Source organism: Diorhabda sublineata, chromosome X, assembly GCF_026230105.1.
Source record: "Diorhabda sublineata isolate icDioSubl1.1 chromosome X, icDioSubl1.1, whole genome shotgun sequence".
Lineage (NCBI taxonomy): Eukaryota > Metazoa > Arthropoda > Insecta > Coleoptera > Chrysomelidae > Diorhabda > Diorhabda sublineata.
The window spans coordinates 23,841,319-23,858,877 of record NC_079485.1 but is presented as its reverse complement, the minus strand read 5'-3'; the positions used below and the strand labels follow the sequence as shown (position 1 = coordinate 23,858,877).

The window sequence follows — 17,559 nt, the reverse complement described above, 5'->3', positions numbered from 1 at the left end:
TCATCCCCCAATTGCAGTTGAGATTATTAGTTATTAAATTGATTTTACTTCTCAATCAATTGTTTTAGTCTTAAATTAAAAACTGGACTTGTCTAGTATTCAGTTCACAATGTTTTGTTACTCTGGTTCAATAGCTAGATGTCGTTATAATCTATAGTAGGAAAGTAGGCGGCCAAGAACAGTTAAGCAAATAGGGCCCCACTTAAAATTACCAAAGGTTGATGTCCTTTGCAAAGTCGATCAGGCGCTTTGGCGTGAACCTATTGACGTCACTGACTGAGGCTTGCCAAGGTGTTTTAACCGCGCGCTTGACGTGATTTGCATGAACCAGCGGGAATCCGGGTAGTCCTTGATGCCCATAGTGTGAAGATGGCTTCTTAGATAGTTATAAAGTTCAGTCACCAGACGAATTTTGCGCTTATTCATGTGGAGCACTTGTTTGGCAAGAAAGACAGAAAGCCCATGTATGTGTGCATTAGCTCATTCCAGGTCTTTATGTATCTCCGCAGAGTCTGCTTTGCAAACAGACCATTGAGAGATGTAATAGTAGAGAAATGGGTTCCCGGTCCGTTGGTAGATTTGTCTAACCCAATTTCGTGAGCGAGTCCGCCTCTTTGCCCTTGTTGCCCAAGTGACCGGGCACCAAAAACGATCTGGATCACTAGTTCTTGTAGGACTTTGCTAGTGACTAGCATAAGCCTAGAGCACACCGTTCGATTGTAATTATTGTAGTTGAATCTATTCATTGGCATTGGCATGAGTTTCTCTTAAAAAACGCAAAATTGAATTTGTTCGTTAAATAGAATAGAGATCAGTGACTTTTTGAATGAAACATTGATCTAATGACAGATGCCTTTTGACAGGAGCAGTGTGACAATTTTGACCCTCTCTCTAATTTTCACTATAAAGGTTGTGAAGTGAAGTTTATTATGAATGAATTGTTATGTACTTTTTAGGATTTTTCTGGTCGGTTGGTCATGAACGTTAAAATATTTTAAATAGAGGTGGAAACGGTCACATTACAGATTTTTCGCTTAACTTAATGAGATGTGAATCACATAATAAAATAAATTGCTGAACGTGAATTAAATGACTGGAATCAGAAAAGTAGGTATGTGAGGTTGGGAGTGATAAATGCGGTTGACAAAAATAATAGAAACGCGGAATAAAATAGCAGCGCAACAAGGTGAAGCTATTAATCTTTTTATTACGCTTGATGAGAACATTCACAAAATATATGTTCATAACAAAAATAAAATTCACCTCACTTGACATGGTTTATTACACCAAAAATCACATAGGGCTATTTTTTACATTGTGCTTCTCATATCAATAATGATTTCAAAATTATTTACGAGCAAATCGGCTTCAATGGATGTTAATCGATAATATCTGACAGAGGTAAACGACAATTCACCTTAATACGAGTATATAAGAATTTATGTCAATGATCTCAATCGACGTCAATAGACATCAGAAGACATATATCAATATAAAGTGACAATCGATTTCACTTGGCTTCGATGGATGTCAATCGACAACTTCTGACAAATTTAGACAATTCATTTGAATATATACAGGGCCGAGCCTGGGTGCAAGAATAAAATATGCCCTATTAGTGTACGTAGTCGAAATTTGATTAGTGAGGCGAGATATGAGGTAAATTTTTAGTCTAGTTGGATAGAAAAGTACCTATTAATATATTCTGTCGTTTTTGCGGCAAGCGGCTTATTCTTTACTATTATCTATTTATTATTTTTTTTACGCCGCCCGAATCGCCCGAACGCTCAACACAATATTTTGGTATTGTTGTAATAATAAAAAAACACTTTGCGCTTTGCGACTAAAATATTTTTTGCGTGAATAGGTTCGATTATTTTTTTTTTAGAAACATTCTGCCTTTTGCCACCCTGTGTTAATGCCGCCTGGGTGCCATGTACCCCTTGCACACCCGGAATGGCACGGCCCTGAATATACAAGATTTTATGTGATTTGACCTCAATCGACGTCAATAGACATCAATCAACATTAAGTGACAATCGACCTCAATCAGCTTCAATGGATGTTAATCGACCATATCTGACAGAAGTAGATGCCAATTCACACGAATATATAATAATTGATGTGATTCGACCTCAATCCACGTCAGAAGGCATCAATCAACATGAAGTGATAATCGACCTAAATCGGCTTTAATGGAAGTTAATCGACAATATATGATAAAAGTAAATGACAATTCACCTGAATGTATAAGAATTGATGTAACTGAACCTCAATCGACGTCAACACACATAAATCGACCTCAATCGGATCCAAAGTAAACGACAATATATATGAGAATTGATGTGATTTGACCTCAATCGACGTCAATAGACATCAATCAACATGAAGTTGATCTCAATCGGCTTCAATGGATGTTAATCAACAATTATGACAACAGTAAACGACAATTCAGTTGTTCATTGACCAAAACGTTGAATATTTACAAAGTTTTTATTAGATTAGATTAGAAATATCCAGATCCTTTTATTTGTTATTGTATAAACTGTTCTTATGAGGAACTATGATGACACGTAATATTTATTATTGAAAATTCACATCAACATGCTACAAAAGTATTTGCTTGCTGATTTTCCACCTAAGCGACGCATCCCGGGGAATTATACTTGCATATTGAATATTCCACCTATCCCGAGACGAGTTTCACAATCATAATTGCTCGTAGCGTTTCATTAATGTATATTAAAATATTTTCACATATTTAATCATTCTAATGGTAGGATTTATTATTGACGTTCTACGTATACAAAAAAAAAATCTGCATTTTTCATCAAACATACATCAATCAAATAAAATTAGGATGTTGTTAAAGTATTTGCGGTTTAATATCGTCTACATAGAAATTAATTTTTTTTCATATTAAAATTTAAGTTTCTTAGTGTATTGTACATGGAAACGATAAAATTTTTTGATTAGAGAATAAAAAGACCTTTTCTGATATCTATATCCAATTTAAAATCTCAAAAGAAACAATAATTAATATTCTAGACTAGATACCTATTTTGAGTTTGTTTACAGAGTTCTAGTCAGTATATTTTTCCGCTAAACTCATTTGTGATATTAGTAGATACGATGCTCGAATTACTTCATTAAGTTGATTTATTTTCTTCAAACACGCAATTGACTATTTCAAGTGAAACAGATATATATTTACATTCTCATTTTTAATTATCTTACCATAGTTGTTCTTCTTTTGCATTTATCTGATGCAGCAAATATGTTCAATTGACTTCTTTCTTCTGTTAAAGGACATTGGTCTATATCAACGTGGCGTAAATCAATATCTATACCACTGGTACCTCTGCAACAATGAACAGAAATAATTTTAATGGTGTATCAGAAGAAATACGGAAACTTGTGCAAATTGCTATGTTAAGTGAAATAACCCAATGGTTAAGGGACATATTCCGGTATATATTTTTAATGTATTAGTGAAATTACTTTTTGTTCAACATAGTTATTTCTGTTAAGTTTTTTTATCAATAAATAATGAAGGTGCTTTCATAACAACAGCTTTCATTTTCTCAGATAATTTTCTCTCTGTAAAAAACTAACTCCAGCAATAAGAAGTTTTTCCAAATAATCTGATTTTAATTCAGGGTCAATTGGAGATGAGGTTCAATAAGAGGTGATAATGAACCATTATCGTCAAGTTATTGAACATTCATTTTTGGTTTGCCTTATTAAGAAAGTGTATAACTCCGTCAATCTGATTTCTCCGATTTGTATATTTTTTGCCTTGTTATACATGAAGGCCTCTTATTAATAATAGATTCTTGAAGAGACAATATTCTTCACGTTTCGATCCTCATCAAAATACATTTTGACTCTGACAACTTATATAATTATTTGAATTAATAGACATTTTTTATCACAAAAACGAAGAAACCCATAACACAAATTGTTTACAGTTACAATGAAATTTATTAAATAGAATTATAAATTTTTCTTTAACTAATTAGGTAAATTGAAAATTCTACAAAATTATTTCTTAACAACCCTACATAGTGAGTATAATTTTATCCTCTATTTTTTATATTATATCATTGTAGGAGATTTCTAATTTAGTAATTTTCTCTATCAGTGTATTTCATGTAGATATTCAGTTCCACCAAAGCTTTTAATCAATTTAATAACATAAGTTACAAATACGTACTCTCCATATATATGACTTCAAGTCAAACCCTTGTATTGTCACTTTTGATTCGAAATCTCTTCAATGGAAACAACTATTATCTCACTGCTCTCTGTATTTCATTGGATCCCGACTAAGAACTTCAAATTTTATAAAGTTTAAACTTTGTTATCTGCTTTAATTACATTCTACTAGAGTATGACGAAATCAAATGGTTAATATAGGGACGCTATTTCAACTTCAACTTAATATCTTGAGTTGAATAGTGCGGAAATCCGTGGTGTTATTTCGTTTTAACATATTTTATATAATATCTATTAGAGATCTCGTATTAAGTGATATATTGATACATAACATCATACAAACGTACTATATAAGCAGCACGATTTCCCAGTATTGAATTTTTATGGTGAACACCAATCTCCTGAGAAAACGTATGTATTTGTTATGATGAAATCAAGTGTTAACGGAATTGATGTTTTGTTTTTGATGTCACTTGTAATTTTGAACTATGATAAATTTCTATATTCATTCCATATATTTTACATTACAATCTCTGCATTACATTACAATCTATTACATTAACTGCAATGCCCATCGGAAAAGTGAACCATTCTTGTTAATTTCATTCAGTTTCAGGTACCTTTATTTGCACAAGATGGGTTCACTGCTATTGTATTCGATACAGATATAACTTTGAAATTGCCGTCTTTGTTAGGGACTACATATCTTGCCAGCGGGAAGGAAATCTTGAGCTTTCACAATTCTATGTTATCTGTTTTGGAACAACGACTCAAATAACAACATTTTTCTTGCTTTCTAGACAGACCTCCAAGCGATACCCGCTACAGGCAGTTATTCTCAAACTTTGCCGATAAAATCGACTACCTGAAATGAAACTATTCAAAGGCAGATATTGTTATCTCAGGTGAATTTTGTCAGTTACGAACTGACCCAAATCAATGAGCCAACCAGGTTCCTATTCCAGTTTCTGTTCGAGATGGTCATTTTGCTAGCCTCTTAGATCTGTTTCTTACAACAGATCCCGATCTGTACATCGCGACCGTACATGCACCACTCGGAACATCAGATCACAAACTAGTTATAGCAACGTGTGAACTAGAAATTTTAACTTAGGATCCACCTAGACCATGTAAAGCTTGACATTATAGATCGGTCAAATAGAGCCATCTGAATAAGTTCCTTTTCATATATACCTGGAATGATGTTTGCTTCAACAGCAGTCAACAAAAAAAATGCTGCTGAACGCAAATGACTCTCAAATCCTAGTGCTTTTTGCAGGGTTTGGCATAATAACTTTCTAAGTAAATTAAGATGGTACGGTTTGTCATCCTCACTCAACCCCTGGCTAAGAAGGTTTCAAAAAGACCGATCCATCTAGGTCGCTATCGATAGACACATCTCAGAATAGTTTGAAGTCAATGATTGCGTTCCTCAGGGATGCATCTTGTCACCTACATTCTTTTTTCTGTACATTAACGATCTACTCGACGAAACTGTAATCCCGGTATCTAGCTTCGCCGAAGATAGCACACTGATGTCGTCATTCAAATTAGACTCTCCAATAAACTCGACTAAATCAAATATAGATAACGAAAACATTCTGAAGTGAGGTGGGAGCAATTTGAGATTAAGTTTAATACAGGAAAGAACAAAGAACATAATCAGCGATTATCAATACGGCTTTCGTGAACATAATCAACCGGGGATCTCCTGGCCTATATCCCCAACGTATGAACTGAAGGTATAGATCAATATGGAAAATCCAGAAAAATCGCATTGGACATATCGAAGGTTTTTGACAGGGTTTGGCATGCCAAATTTTTAAATAAATGAAGATCATACGGTTTGTCATACTCACACATCGACTGGTTCAGTAGCTTTCTCAAAGACCGATCCCTCTAGGTCGTTATCGATGAAAAACAGCTCAGAGAGGTTGGAGGTCAACGCTGGTACTGCAAAACCGATATATAGCTTTGTTGATAATACAATGGTGTCATTGCACGAATCAGTCATTGCCTTAATTAATCACCACCATTAATACCGATCTTGAAAATATTCTGGAGTGGAGTGGAAGCAGTCTAATTGAGTTTAATCCAGCAAAGACCCACGCCGCTGTTTTCAAAAAGGAGGCTGGAACTGCAGCTCAGGATTTGATCCTGTCTGGACATCATTTTTCACCATCATCGCAAATTCACTTGTTAGGTGTTGAGGTTTGGAGCGCAATATATCCTGGCATAATCACGTGGCCAAATCTGCTAAGGCATCTTCACAAAAGCTTCAACTCTCTTTGAGACCAAAAAGATATAAATCCTAAACAGCTTCTAATCCTCTACAAAGCCCAAATTCATCCATCTTTGAGGTATTGCTGTCACATTTGGAGCTCGGCTCCCAAGCATAGAGAAAAGACTTTTAAGCGACCCAGAGTTGACCAGAAATTTGGACAGCGTAGAGCATAGAATAAAGGTTGCTAACCTTCTGATACTACCTCAGCAGGTGCTCCAATTTTCCTGACATAATCCCATCTAGAGCATTATTTAGAAGACCTATTCGATAAGCAAACGATGCTCTTGAACACTAAGTTCACCTGGAGACGCCCAGAACGTCAGTTTATCGGAACTAATTTCATTGGAGAAGAGCAAGCCTATGGAATCAGCTACCAAAGCACTTCTTTTCTTAGCATTACAACCTATAGAAATACAAGATCAATATCCGCAGGAAGCTAATAGGATTAATCCTCTTGTATTTACTTTTCACAGAAAAAAAGTATTGCTTTTGTTTTAGTAGCATTACATCTCTTATTTTTATTTATACCAGACATACAGAGATGTAGTCAGACATACAGAGATGTAGTAATTTATACTCGCTTGTAGTATTATAAATGTATTTTTTTCTTATAGAAAATATTTCGTCACATTACATTTTAAAGGAAAAAAGAGTAAAGGAAATCGTGCTTTGGTATCAAAAGAACGCGTTCACCATTTTTTGAAGTATTACACCTTACACTATTCATCTATTTTTTTTTATTTATTTTATTCTATTTTTTATTTATTTTATTTATTTATTTATTTCAACTTCTTATTCAAGGAACAAAAATATCTAACATTTGATAAATTTGAGAAAAATAATATATTTTCTTAAGATATCAGATTAGTGAATCTGGAAGTGATTAAATTCCAATGTTTTGTTTTAAAGAGACAAAATACTAGATAATCCACAGATAAACTCCAACGCAAGAAGTAGTGAAACTCCAAACCAACTCAAAAGCCACGGATAAAGTTGTAACTTGAAATCTTCTTCCTGGAAACTTCGCTGACAAGCATTTATGGCATTATTTGGTCTAAGAATCTATATAACTTTTAAAACAGTTGTAGCGTGACTGTGAAGAATTAATTGTTGTAATGGGGTTACTATTCCTGGAAGTAAAAGTAATATTTATTTGAACGGTTTACTAACAAACCGAGAAACGATAATTACACCCTAAACCGATTATTGGAATGTTAGAATACCAAAGAACTTTAGTAGCGGTTATTTTCTATCCATTTAGACTAGTATAAATATGTGAAAATATTCAAATTCTCATCAGATTATAATATTTTTTTCACCACACGTCCAGAGGTATTTTAAAACAAATCAGAAAACTGGTTTAAGAACAAATGTAGAATTCCTTTTTTAAACAAAGTATCAATTCTCTTGATATAGTAAAAATCATAATACAGTTGAGATTTTTGTTTAGTCGTGGATGTTTATTATCATTTATTGATAATTTTCTCAATTTTGTTCATATGCGAAACATATTGTGTTTTGCATCGTGTACTATTTAATTCATAATAGATACATCTGTTACAATTTCTTAGGAAATATTAAGATACATCAAATCATGTTATGTAGCACTTCATGTGTAGTTAAATTGAGATATAATATATTCTATTCCTAAACTATTCATATCTACAAACATTCAGCAACATTTGGGGGTTCTAAGTCTTCACTTTCTGATTAGTTTTGTTCTTCTGTGGCTGAAAGTTTTGTTTAGCAAAACAGTTACTAATATAATATGGATGATGGATTTGAATTAACTGAAATACATTCAGAGTTGGAGAATAATATTCCAAATGAAATCCCTTAGATTTAATTGTTGCTAATTCAATTGATATAAATTGTTATCTACCTGTCCCTACAATTATTTCTTGCTTAATGTGGCTTGATTAGAGTGATGAATGGGTTAATTTACGAATTTAAATGATGCCTGATGAATGTTATGAAACAAGATGGATATAATAAAATTGATTAAATATATAAATTCTGATTCTAGATCAAGTAGACTGAAAGATAACTCACTTGAAGAAGTACGTGTCATTCTTATAACCGAAAAATGGCACAGTATAAGTCAACATCCATATGTTGCCACCTCCGCAATCATAATACGGTTTAGACCACTTCCCATCCTCATAGCGTACGGATAATATTTCTTGCGATACACGATCTCCCATTGCTGTGCTGTTATATCGGTGCGCTTTATAACCTGAAACAAATTTTTGAATTTAGTAGAATATTAGAAATTTTTCTAACCAAAGAATATAAAATAGAGGCTTATAAACTTGTTATTGTACCCTCAAAACTTGTTGGATAAACTCTTTAAATAATTGAAAATATTTAATTAAGCATAGGTAGGAAGAAAATTTGTGTGTTGTTCTAGATCTGTAAACCAAATGTTTGTTGTCACTAACAGTTCTTGTTGCTATAATTCTTTCTATTACTAATGGGGTGTATTTTTTAATTTCTTTGTATACCTCTTATACGACTTTTATATTATTCGTTAAGGCAATGCCTATGTTTTTGTTTCTTTTTATTGACAAGCGTTACGTCTGGTGTATTGTGTGTGTGTGTGTGCTAGGGTTCTATCCCAGTAAATTTTTCTAGTTTTCGTTTCATAAAATAATGAATGTTGTGTTTTTATACTATACCGTTCGCTTTTGTATTAGTTTATACTTTATTAGTAACTCGTGATTTACAATTTTTGCTACTGTATTATACAACTATTATTTTACATCCTTATTATTATCCTTTTTCTTATAGAAGTTTGTCATTGTTATCGGAAACATACCTAGTTTTTTAGATGTTGTTTGCTACTTGCACCTTTAACGCAAGGCTTTCCTTACAATATTTGCTGTTCGATAGATAGGTATTCTGCATTTGGAGAGTTTATCCGTTTGATACCGATGGGTTCACACTAAAAGTGTGTTCGGGCCGGAATTCACATTAAATCATCTAACCACATTTCGTTTCAAAATGCCTTAAGATGACAATAATTAATCATTTGGATGAAGAGAAGATAAAGATCAAGCAGAGACCTACCGCCTAATTGCCCTCCTTCCCACGTTTTCTGAGATTATTAGAAGGTTGGTAAAAAAAGGCTTTTATCATTTTTGCTTAAACATAAAATACTCACTACCCACCAGTTTGGATTATTATGTAACAAATGCAGAAATAGTGCTTTATTCTCCCTCATGAATAATGTTCACTGCAGCCTAACAACCATTACTCCACCACAACAAATTTCTATGATTTTTCTAAGGCTTGCGATTGTGTGAATCATAATATTTAAAGTAAAAAATTGCAGTACTTCGACGGTTTCAGTGGAGCATCTCTCACATGGTGGAAGTCATACCTTACCAACAGAAGTCAGCTTATAAGGGTTGATTCAACAATTACTTTCTGCAAGCCAATAAAATACGGAGTGCCTCAAGGCTCTGTACTAGGCCCTATTTCATTTCTTCTATTTATCAATGACATTGCCTATCTAGGCATAAGCGGTAGAATATGTCTTTTTGTGAAAGATTTAGCAACCTAATCCCCATTAAATCATCATTTATCAAAATATTTTGAAAAAGACTTAAAGAAAAGTCGAAACGTCAAAATTTATCTTTCTTCTGAAAACTATCAAAAAAAAACTAATTTTAAAACAGAAGAGACCTAAAATCAAGAACATTTAGACATATATATATATATATATATATATATATATATATATATATATATATATATATATATATACAATAATCAAATCAAAATTATTCAAAACCAGAATAAAACGTTACCTCTGTATTAATTCTATCATTCAATTTACATACAACAACTTATTACTTGTAAATTATGAATTTTTTTTATCTTGTTCCACAGATTATATTAAATTTATTGGAAACTTTATCAACCAAAACCTGTTAAAAATTTCTGAATGTTGTTTTTTTTTTCTGAGTAAATCAAGTAATTGATTGCTTCTGCTGTGGACAGAACAATGGTTGTCGTTTCCAAGATTGTCAAATAAAGCCGTTTCTCACTATTAATTCAATGTTTTATACTTAAGACTAATTGATATAAAATGCTGAGTGAGTTTCATTCTAGCGATCTCCTTGTTTTGTCTCAACAATTTTCAGTTGCGTCATTCAGAAGAAAAATATATATCAAGAAAACAATACATTTGATGTTTTTGTATAAAATCACTGTTTTGTATTTTATTGAATAAATTTTTTTCAAGATAATGTTAATACTTGTCATATTCTTATAATGGTTTTGTAACGGAATTTTCATATATCAAAAAATTACCGATAATTATTGATCAATTGTATCATATAGTATTTCATTCAATTCCAAAATAGATCCTTTTCAAGACGACACATTATGACAGAGGAATAACCCTTCCATCAAAATATTATTTTTCTATTTTTTTTATATGGACATCAATAATCGAGGTGTGACAACTGAGCTCCTATAATTTAGTTACAATGGTGGAACTGGTAAAACTGCGCCGCTCCGTCCACATCTGCTTAGCAAAAGAACTTCCTTTTCTAGCTTAACTGTAAGTCTCAAATCAGGTTTGGTTTGTATTTTTTCTAAATAAATAAAATGGTGTATATTTTAGTCACTCTTTTCTTAATGCTACGGCACCGTTAATCATTTCTCTGTTCCTGAATCAAACAGTGATTGGAGCATTATATGTCACGCTCTGGAGTTGTTGAGGGGACGAAGAGTACGAAACTATGGAAACAAGATAGATATTTCACTACTAAAACCAACTAATCCATTCCTTAATGATTTTGCAACAGACATTTCATCGCACCTACTATAGGGTGCCTAATTAACTTTTATCATCAAGGATGCTTTGAATCTTAGGAGCAACGTTGTGTAGAGTTGAATGCCGACTATGTAAATGTTGATAGTAAAGTATTGTCTGAAAATTTGTAAACTTGCTTTCAATTTATTAATTCCATGAGCTTTATAACATCATCGCGCATGTCAACAATGGAAACTCCGCTGTATCCAGAAAATTGCGGTGATTAGTCGATGAGGTTTGTTGAGTTTCAATATAGAAATTGGTTCATATTCTTGTGATTCAAAGAATGAGAAGTGGTGCTCTTGAACTTTTTCTTTGTGGAAACTCCAGTAATAAGCTAAATCTGCGTTAATTGAAATTGTTGCTACTATAGTCTCGATCCTATTGTTTGTCAAATAGATTTTTTGCAAAACTATTTTCAAAAAGTAATCATATTATCCATCTAGGTAATTAAACGCGGCACTCGTAACATATTCTGCCACAAATCCAAATATTTCGTAATTTTGTTTTGAATTTGGGCGATTTCGAAAAAAATATTATAAGTAACGCGACACTAAAATCTCTTTTTGTCACTCGTTTGGTTAGTTCCATACTCGTGACAAGAAATGTGACTTTGGTGCCTTGATACATAAATAAATATTATGAGAGTATAAAAGTGATGGAACTAATTAATCATATGTGGCAGCGATCCCTTTGAATGCAAAGCCGTTAATTTATCTTACGTCACTGATTGTATGTAACTCAAAATATTTGTGAATTCACAAAAACTTGTCGCTATATAATTATTTGTAAATTGAACATTATCTTGAAAACTAGCCATAATAATAGGAACATGCATCTAACGTAGAAGTAGAATCTATTTTTTGATAATCTCTCGTAGCTCGTAGTGAAAAACTAAAAACGTTGAATCGTATAATTAATAAGGATTTCTGAAGAAAGATCTTTTCTGTCTAGAGTTTTGTGCAGAATAATTTACAAATAAAACGAAGTAAACTCAACTCGGAATTTTCCTTGAGAGTTAAGAAAATCCCTCGTTCCTCTCTCATTTTCTCTGATTATCATCATTATCTTACAGGAAATATTGAAAAATTTGATAGGAGCCTAGAAAAGGAATATCTCGTTCCTTTCTGAAATTGACTCATTAGACAAGGTGGTAGAAAGCAAAGAGAAATAAATATCAAGAATAATAGAATTTGTTAAAAATATTTGAGAATGCAGAAATAAAGAGAGATGAAATATAAATTTGAAATGGACATGATTCACGGCAAGGAAAAACTATAGTTCAATTGATTGTTTTGGGTGCCTCAAAAACGGAGTTGAATCAGTTCGAGAATAAAATGCAATTCCTCAAGCATGTAATGAAATTCCACTTAGTAGCATGCCAATACGAGGAACGCTGCTTAAGTTTTTAGATGTTCAATGGTGAACATACTTAGAACACGTTCTCATACAACTACCATTTGAGTTGTTTACAGATACTTGAAATATTCATCTAGGTTAAAAAATGGAGTCATCCAATCTTTATATTGAACGCAATGTTTACACTACCACTAACAATTACATTTTCTAGCACGCGTCAGTCTATGAAGACGAAATTTGTTTATCGGAATGTGCGTAAAACTGTGTAATTGTGAGTGTTGGTATAGGGTTAGTGTAAATAGTGTATTCGGTATGCAAAAGTAAAATTCAATCGCTTACATTGTCGTGCAATGATTTCCGAGGTGGATTAAACTAACAGAAGTGTGCCGATCAACTCACTTCCACTTTTGGTGGTGAATAACCATTTCGTACCACCACATTTCGTTGATTCTTCGAATTCAATCGCTACAGGATGAATTTCGCGTCGTTCAAAATCGGCTGTGTGCCAGAAAACATCTTGCTTGCAAACTCGTCATGTAACATACCATGAATTGAGACATACTTGGGTATACATTCAATATTGCATAAACATCTTGCTGGGATTTCTTGGCGTTAAATAACGCATAATTCGACAATCGCTCAAAAAAAGCTCATGTCGATTGATGTAAAGAAATGCTGAAAAAATTCAATCGCGTTGCTTCAACAGTTATAAATAAGATCGTGACAGGCGACGAATCATGGATCTATGCATATGAACCCGAAACTAACGACCAATCGACTGTACCGTTCTTCCAAGACGAGCCAAATCCAACAAAAGTAATAATAACAGGACATGTCGCCACCGTTCAGTTATAGAAACGTATAACGGTCAGTTATGAATAATACTCCAGCATTTCTTTTCCAGAAGTGTTCGAAAAAATGAGGAAAACCAATCGCAGAAGAAGAATGATTCTTCACCACGACAATGCGAGCTCTCACACATCAACTCAAACAAAAACATTTTTGAGCATCGAATTGATGGCTCATCCACCTTACAGTCTTTGTTTGACACCCTATGATTTCCTCTTATTTCCGCAGATTAAATGAACGAGGCCAACGTTTTTCTACACCTGACAAAGGGGTTGACGCGTTCAAATCATATGTTTTGGAGGTACCTCAATCGAAATGGAAAAAATGCTTAGACAATTGATTCAAACGCATGTAAAATGTATTAATCTGAATGGAGATTATTCTAAAAAACAATAAAGCCATATTCAATTATAAATATTTGTTTTTATTTGCCTATCTCAAACCTTAAGTAGCAACCCTTGTACATAGCTAAATAGACGAACAAAAAACAAAACGTTAATAGCAAGCTTTGTATATATACTTAGAAGGGAATATTTAGTAATTCTAATATCACATATTTGATTTAATCTAAGGGATGTAATAATTATATGACACTATTAATCTTTTCAACATGAAAAAAACATATGTGTAATATTTTCTTCAACCTATATCAAATTTTCCGGTGAAAATTGTTGTGAAGTCTAAATTTTTCTGCTTTTTTCCAATAAAATGTGAGATAAGAACATGAAACTTGTTATACGTGACTGGTTGGCATGTCTAAATTACTGTAATTCTCCATAAGAATTTTCCTTTAGTAAAAAACTCAGAAAGCTCAGAAAAGCAGTGATAAAGGAAAGCGTAAGGTTAATTTACAAAATATCAGATCGAAAGCTTCGGTTTGAATGATATGATAAAAAAATAAAAGATCACGGAACTGAATCATTATAAATAAAACTATTTTGGTTAGTTTATTCATGTTTTCGACCATTTATTTGCAGAATTTATTCACAATCTGTTGAAGTAAATATTTCAGAAAACTTTACAAGTCTGATTTCCATATTTAATCTATATCATATTACTTTTGCTCCCATTTTCGATTCAAGAAATAAATAAACGAGCGTTACCGGGAAACTTACTTATAATGAAAATATTTTTCCCAAATAGGAATAAATGTGTATTTTTATTTTCTTAATGTTCGATAAAAATAAGAAAAAATGGGAGTATTATCTCTTATGGCATTACTGTTGAGCAGCTATCTTTCATATTAAGTATAATCAATACAATCCCAGATTTCTAAAACCGTTAAAGCAGTTGATAAATTTTAATTGATCTAATATTTGTTTCAATTCTTTTTCCTGTGATTTACCAAATTATTCAATTGGGTTAAGGACTTGGTAGCTTGCAGACCAAACCATGGCAGGAATTCCCCTCATAATAATATTGCTATAACATGTGTGGCCTAGTATAAGTTCCTTTAATAAATGGTGCACCTAGTAATACAGGCTCTTTTTCGCCGAACTAACCTCCATCTCACCCCACATCAATAATGAACCGCCACAATATTGTGCTGTTCCTACAATATACGTGGAAATCCCCACAAAGCTTCTGGATTCAACAGTGAAGAATATTCTTCTCCAATCTTCTTAACTTCAAATACCTTTGTTAGGCCAAAGTTATAACAATCTAAAATTCCGTTATGTAGAGAAATGTGCTAGTAAACGAAAATCTAGCTGTAACCCTACGGCCTTGACCTGGTCCTCTTGGGATACTTTCAATGATATCAAAACTTAGTAAAAATCTGTATTATTTACATTACGCATATTCACTGCGATTGGATTGTTTAAGAAAATCCTTTTCAGAACGAATCGTATAATTTTAAGAATGAATTTCTGAAAGAATTTTTTTTTTCGACGGCAATTACTTGGCGAATTGTGACACCAGTCTGTGAAATTTCTTTACTCTAAGGTCTATACCCCTTCACCTCCTGCAAAATGAAATGTATCGACCCTCAGGGAATCTAAAAAATTTATTAGATTACGCAAAAAAATTCCTGCAGTGTTGTATAATCTTAGTAAGCAGCTAAACCTTGGGAACATTTATCCGGTGTTGATGTTACATTAATGGATTAACTTCTATGATAAGGATGTTGTTTCTTGTTTTTTGAAATTAAAAAAAAAAACAGAAGAAAGTTTCTATAATTTCTATCAAATTTCAATCTAGTAATTATATTAAACTTTTAAATTGTCAACATATATATTTTGGAACTACGTAAACTTTGTGTCATTTTTTAATACGAGTACTTTTCACAAATATGTCGGAAATTGTCTGATTAATAAATTATTTCTCGTTCTATTAACTCGAAAAAATTATCAGAAATTCTTCATAAATCATCCATTACTCTTAAATCCTCTTATCTTGAAAGCAATTCGTTGTATTAGGATATAATATATAGCGGAAGATTCCAGGCTAAAATTTCACACAAAATTAGTTGCTTAATTTGAGTCATAAATAACATACAGAATTGGTTAAGATTGTATTGAGGTATTTGTATTGTTTGTATTGGTTTTGTAATAAGTTAATTATTATCAATTCAATACTAGCGTTGTGAAATTTAATCAGTGCCACTTGGTATGTCTATAATACCGTGCTCGTCGCCGTTGACAGCATTGGTTCGAATATGATAGAATAGTATATTAGTCCAGTCAAATGAGACTTTTTTCGAAAGTAAATTTATATATAGATGCCATAAGTTTTTTTGTACGGTACGCCAGTGATATGAAAAATGAAGATCATAACTTATGGCGAAATTGTTTCAATTCCTGTCTAAAGCGTGGTTTACCTTATTCTTATTCTAAATATCTAAAAAAAGTATACTTGGATGAACTCTAATGTTTGGAAGAAGGGGTAGGTATTAAGAAAATTGAAAGTTATTTGTTAAATTTCCTTAATTATTTACATCAAAAATTGAAAATTTGTAGTATTTCGATTTTCATGTTATTAAAAATTATTCATAATACTATTACTTAGGTATTGATTAAAACAAACAACACAGCAGATTAACGATGAATAAAATGCTGTACGAGGTCTGGCTATTAAACAAGGAGGTTACGAAAAAGGGTTTTATTATAAAAACTATTCTACATTTGAATGCTTCCCTTCAACATACTCCCCTCCCCTCGCCACACACCTTTCTGTACGTTTTTTCCATTGATAGAAGCAGTGCTGGAAGTCTTCTTTGATGAACGCCTTTAGGAGCTCTGCCGTTTTTTACTTTTCCGCTTCCGTCGACTCAAATCGGGTCCCTTTCAAAGCAGATCTTTTTCTAACCTTCCAAAGAAATCTCAGCAAGAGCTGTTGGTCAGGAGCCAAATTTTTTGGCACCAATTTCGCACAGACTTTTGTCATATGTCATGTGTAATCTGCATGCACAATTCGGTTTATTTTGGTAACTTTTTCCGGAGTTGAAACAGTTACAGGGCGACCTGGGTCATCTTCAGGGCTCTCTCGGCCCCCACTAAAGCACTTACACCACTCAAAAGCACGCGCATAAGATAAAGAATTTTCCCAGTAGGCCTCTTGTAATAATTTATAGCATTCAGTCTAAGTTTTTTTCAATTTTACTAGAAATTTGAGATTGACACGTGGCTCCTGTTTTTCGTCACACATGGTTTTCGGCAAGAGAAAAAATCAAGTTCGTTTCATACCGCTTCTGCACAAATATTATAATAATGTGTTTTGGGACAAGATTTCTAGATACTCAACGCCCTACTCGTTTTTTACCCTACCTGTCTAGGGCACCCTCTAGGCGCACAGTCTCGTTATTTAATAGCCAGACTTCGTACATCACATTCAGGATAACTCAATTATTTATTGCAAAAATCCATTTTTCAACTAAAAACAGCTTTTTTTTAAATTAATTATTGTGGGAATGGAAGTTCATATCTTAAAAATGTTGTACCTCAAATGCTTTCCAAAAAGTATCTCACTTTTATTAGTTTGAAGCTTTTAAACTTTTGATAACAGATTTAAAAAAAGTACAGTTAAC

General features: G+C 32.8%; 1 protein-coding gene across 1 annotated transcript in view; it reads right to left on the bottom strand.

Moving 5' to 3' along the window:
• The window catches only part of LOC130450704 (probable G-protein coupled receptor 158), a 452,310-nt gene that overhangs the window by 315,762 nt on the left and 118,989 nt on the right, over positions 1–17,559 (bottom strand). Inside the window, exons 2-3 of the mRNA XM_056789262.1 lie at positions 8,555–8,738; positions 3,238–3,361 (exon numbers count right to left, since the gene is read on the bottom strand). Coding sequence (XP_056645240.1) covers positions 3,238–3,361; positions 8,555–8,738 — 308 coding nt within the window. The remainder of the gene's footprint in view (positions 1–3,237; positions 3,362–8,554; positions 8,739–17,559) is intronic.